The sequence below is a fragment of the Dendropsophus ebraccatus genome, chromosome 3 (genome assembly GCF_027789765.1).
Source record: "Dendropsophus ebraccatus isolate aDenEbr1 chromosome 3, aDenEbr1.pat, whole genome shotgun sequence".
Lineage (NCBI taxonomy): Eukaryota > Metazoa > Chordata > Amphibia > Anura > Hylidae > Dendropsophus > Dendropsophus ebraccatus.
This window is the reverse complement of record NC_091456.1, coordinates 173521884-173527182: the sequence shown is the minus strand read 5'-3', so window position 1 is coordinate 173527182 and position 5299 is coordinate 173521884. Positions and strand designations below refer to the sequence as shown.

At 39.8% G+C, this 5299-nt stretch overlaps 1 protein-coding gene across 1 annotated transcript; it reads right to left on the bottom strand.

Moving 5' to 3' along the window:
- Nucleotides 1–722: 722 nt before the first annotated feature.
- LOC138787482 (C-reactive protein-like) lies at nucleotides 723–4479 on the bottom strand. Its single transcript, XM_069964797.1, has 2 exons — nucleotides 4289–4479; nucleotides 723–1361 (listed from the first exon to the last, which is right to left on the bottom strand). The coding sequence occupies exons 1-2, from the start codon at nucleotides 4335–4337 to the stop codon at nucleotides 739–741; spliced, it is 672 nt and encodes a 223-aa protein (XP_069820898.1). The 5' UTR covers nucleotides 4338–4479; the 3' UTR covers nucleotides 723–738.
- Between the last annotated feature and the right edge of the window lie 820 nt (nucleotides 4480–5299).

The window sequence follows — 5299 nt, the reverse complement described above, 5'->3', positions numbered from 1 at the left end:
AGTAGTAGTACAGTCAGTGCACCGCCATCTCCCATCCTGTAATGTATGAGATTGCTGGAGTGCATATACAGTACAGTAGTAGTACAGTCAGTGCACCACCATCTCCCATCCTGTACTGTATAAGACTGCTGGTGTGCATATACAGTACAGTAGTAGTACAGACAGTGCACCACCATCCCCCATCCTGTACTGTATAAGATTGCTGGAGTGCATATACAGTACAGTAGTAGTACAGTCAGTGCACCACCATCTCCCATCCTGTACTGTATAAGATTGCTGGAGTGCATATACAGTACAGTAGTAGTACAGTCAGTGCACCACCATCTACCATCTGTTACAGTGCTGGGATGGGGGGGACTCTATATAGTAAAGGATGAGTGAGAAGTTGTTGACTACTGTACTATAATTGCTGGTTTTGTTGAATGTTTCTTGTGTATAATGTCATGTACAATATATAGTGCTGCTCTGTACTGTACTGTAGATTAAACTGGGTACTTTTCAATGTAATATATAAGTATTGCAGGTAATTATTGGTGGGTGCTGGAACCTATTGAACACATTTACATTATTGCTTATGGGAGAACACTACTGGGTTCTCAAACTGATTTCCGGAACCAATTTTTATATATATATATATATATATATATATATATATATATATATATATATATATATATATATATTATATATATATATTATATATAGTGAATATATTGCTGTGAGAAGACTCTATATACATTATACAGGTTCACAAGGATAGGGATCTACATAAGGACGTATGGAGACATCTCCAGTAAGATTATAGCGTAAATCCTTCCAGTTAATGACATTTCTGCTCACTTCATTACCTGCAAAATAATCTATAACATTGTCATCAGTCAGAGCTTTATCCCACATATTTACATCTGTCATTTCTCCTACAATAGAGTCTTGCAACTGGAATCCTCCGCCATATGTATCTTGCTGCTGACCGAGAATGATGATAGGATCAGCGCTGATATCCTTGTTTGGTGTCCCTGATCCACTGTACTTCTTTCCATCGACCCACACCGCCCGGGCTGTAGAGCTCCATGTTGCACAGATACTTGTCCATTCTGTAAAATTATTGTCCTGTAAATCATAACCCAGGTGTGTATTACTGACATAGAAGTTTAGTGCATTCGATTCAGGATAATAATAGAGGAGAAAACCATCATGTTTAGTTGGAGTAGCCAGTGAAAAAATACAATAACTCTGGGTCAGATTTGAGTGGAATCTCATGCAGACCGTGGCCTCTACGAATGGTCCAGAAAGTTCTGCATATAGCCGAACATATGAGGTGGTCGATCTCTTTCGGAAAGCAAATAATTTCTCCATCATATCTGTGTAAGAATAGGAAATAATAAAAATAAGAGCAAAGTGTTGTTTAAGCCCCCTTCCCATCTTAGAGATTTTTTTACAAACATATTTTTTTTTCTTATAAACATAAGTACATGGAGACTTGTTTTTTGCAGGAAGAGTTGTCTGTTTTTTTGGCATTAATTATTGTATCTTATAAAATATAAGAACATATATATATATATATATATATATATATATATATGAATTAAATGAAAAACACAATTCTGTCACTGTTATTGTGTGTTGTTGTTTATTTTGTTATGTGGTATAAATGATATTCTCCAGGTCAGTATGACTATGGCTATACTAACTTTATACTAACTTGCTGTGTATTACTAGGGGGGATTTATCATGCCGTTTAAGGTGGAGAAATAGGGAAATAATCGCATTGTTTGTGTGTAAGTGCTTGTGTAAAAACTGCAAATATTTGCCCTCCGCGCAGCCTTCACAAGAGTGGCAGGAAAGTTTGTGCAGCTGCATGCAGAGGGGTACTTACATGCAGGACTCTCTGTCTGGGGAGAGAGGGGTTACAGCTATGAAGAGATTAACTCCACAGTCCTGTCCTCTGATGCAAGCCCCAGCCTGAAGTGGATTTGCTATGATTTGGAAGGTGAAGGAGGCTTCCTGGGTCAGAGTACAGTGCTGTGGACCACACTATGCAGACCACGCCCCTCCTCCACTCGCACTCCCACCCAGTACAGGGAGCTCTTAAACCAAAGCAATGCTCTTTAACCAAGTCACAATTTTAAAAAAAACTGTGAGCTCTTAAACCAAAGCGCTCTCAATCCAAGTTACTCTTAAACCAAGGTACCACTGTATTAGGGGTGGTAAAGAGTGGGATTAGATACATATAATAGCGCATACTGTACAGCTATGATGCAGAAGAACATAGCTTAAAAAGCTAATTATTTTATTGCATATAAGACATATACATATTGAAAATACAATAAATGGCACATATTCTTCTATTAATATATATCCCAGTTATATATAGTATTTAAATATGTAACAGTGTAGTAGGCTCTCAAGAAATGGGTGAAATAATATTATAAATGTAGCTGTAATGATTTCAACAAATATTTAATACTGCAATTCATAAACGACAATAATCTAGAAGCATAGAAAAATAAAAATACAATGAAATAAAGATACACGTATATATCTGATAAAACGTCCACATGGACAATAAAAATATCCAATAAATGGTGGAAATGTATATATATAAATATACTAAAAAGAGAGCCAAGTGGTGAGCACCGCGCCGGGCCCAGCGCGGTCACCCCACTTTAATAATGGCAGTCCCGAGTCACGGTTTTTAACCTAGGCTCGTATTGTTGTTGAGCCGGTGTACTTGTACTTTAGATAAATAATACTCCTTTTAGAATGAGATCATGCAAGGGAGAATTAAAAGACAAGTAAATGGTGGTGGGATATCCACCTCTCACCCTGCTGGTGATATCATCTGCAGTCAAATGCGGTATTGTGATGGTAATCCGTGAACCAGTCTCTGCAGTCAGCTTGGGAGCCGTGTGATCGCGGTCTAGTGCAACTATGCGTTGACTTGAGTTGTTTGTGGCGTCCGCGTGGATGGAAGCGCGCGCTCCTTCCGGCTGATGTTGTGTAGGGTGCCAGGAAAATGTGGCTCCGGTTCGGGATCTGCGTTTGTAAACTTAGGTATAGTTTCTAGAAGGCTCTGTTATTCTGAATTCCCAGGAAGCGTTTCAGGAGATCTACTCGCTCCTTTCCTCAGCAAAAGGAATCTGGATAACTCCAGATTCCTTTTGCTGAGGAAAGGAGCGAGTAGATCTCCTGAAACGCTTCCTGGGAATTCAGAATAACAGAGCCTTCTAGAAACTATACCTAAGTTTACAAACGCAGATCCCGAACCGGAGCCACATTTTCCTGGCACCCTACACAACATCAGCCGGAAGGAGCGCGCGCTTCCATCCACGCGGACGCCACAAACAACTCAAGTCAACGCATAGTTGCACTAGACCGCGATCACACGGCTCCCAAGCTGACTGCAGAGACTGGTTCACGGATTACCATCACAATACCGCATTTGACTGCAGATGATATCACCAGCAGGGTGAGAGGTGGATATCCCACCACCATTTACTTGTCTTTTAATTCTCCCTTGCATGATCTCATTCTAAAAGGAGTATTATTTATCTAAAGTACAAGTACACCGGCTCAACAACAATACGAGCCTAGGTTAAAAACCGTGACTCGGGACTGCCATTATTAAAGTGGGGTGACCGCGCTGGGCCCGGCGCGGTGCTCACCACTTGGCTCTCTTTTTAGTATATTTATATATATACATTTCCACCATTTATTGGATATTTTTATTGTCCATGTGGACGTTTTATCAGATATATACGTGTATCTTTATTTCATTGTATTTTTATTTTTCTATGCTTCTAGATTATTGTCGTTTATGAATTGCAGTATTAAATATTTGTTGAAATCATTACAGCTACATTTATAATATTATTTCACCCATTTCTTGAGAGCCTACTACACTGTTACATATTTGATTTCTATTTTTATTCCGTTAGCGCCGGGACAGTAGTGCACTCGATAAGGGTGGTTTCCATTTCTATGGAACAGGTGTAGCAGACCTCCTTCTTTTTCTTTGATCTATATATAGTATTTGCCTCTTATACTTTGTTCTTCTGCATAATCTATATATACAAGTTAAAGACTTTTGTATGTTGTTCGTTTTTTTTATGCACGGCCAAACGACTTGATCAATCTGAGTTATGGCTCTGAGAAAAGTAAAGGACATACAAGTACATAGCCATGTGTGTGCGGCAGGGCTGAACTAGAGGGGCCACCAAAGTACAAAGAAATATCCTCATAAAACCTATAATGTTGTAAATTACGAGGTGGAAAGATATCAACCTACCTGTCTGACCCAGAACTCCTGAGATCCACAATATCATCCAGACCAACATCTTCTCAATGTCCTTTAAAACTAATTGAAGAAGGTAAAGTATTTTGGGATGTTTCGTATCAAAGGCTTCACCGTATCCAGATCTGATGTGGCGTCCCTCTGCGCTCGGTGCTGATATTTATTAAGTAGATTCGAGCCGATAAGAACTGTCAGTGTGAAGAAGTTATTGTAATGAAATATAATTTCCTTCTGTCGACATCACGTGACTGCCAATAGCTTCAAAAAATAAAGAGGAACAAGAGGGACAAATTTTCCTATAAACAAAACATAGGGGAAATAGACCAAACGTAATAATTACCAGATAATGTTCAGACTATGTCCAATTCTTATATGTTGCTTCACCCTCAGTCTTTTAACCCCTTAACTACGGACAGCGCGAGTCCTCTTTATCAACCAGGGACTGCGACTAATAGCCGTTAGGAACTGATTGCTTGTGCCAGCTATTTAACTATTTAAATGGCCTGCTAAAGCATCTCATGGTGGTCTAGTGGCGGAATCACAATGAGGACCAGTCTATCAAACTTACCGGCTGGGGCCTCAGTGCCGCCCTGACACTGTCCCCGGCTCGATGACTGCTTCAGGCTCTCTTCAGGAGTTTAAAGCAATTGGGCACCAATTGCATAGATCAGTGCAATATACATGTACTACATTGATCCCTATGAGCAATACAATGATTGTACAAATTACTGTTAAAAAAAAAAAAAATTGATAAAAGAAAAATTCCATCCCATATTAGACCATGTGTACACTTAGTATAACATTGGCCGTTCTGTGACCAGGCCGGATCACAGAACGGCCGGTGTCAGTGAAGATCATCCCGGCCAGTACTGCATGTCTGGTGAATTCGCATCCAAATTCCCTGCTGCACACAATGGAGAGTACGACCGGAGCCGCACGCTCCATAGTGTAAACTGACATGTCAGTGCGGCTGCTGTTCAATGCCAGAGTGTATACTATGTATAC

Excerpts from the sequence above, each read along its gene's own strand:
- LOC138787482 (XM_069964797.1), bottom strand. The coding sequence starts at position 4,337 with ATGTTGGTCTGGATGATATTGTGGATCTCAGGAGTTCTGGGTCAGACA. Across the intron at positions 1,362-4,288 it reads AGGAGTTCTGGGTCAGACAG|ATATGATGGAGAAATTATTT; the intron begins GTAGGTTGATAT and ends ATTCTTACACAG.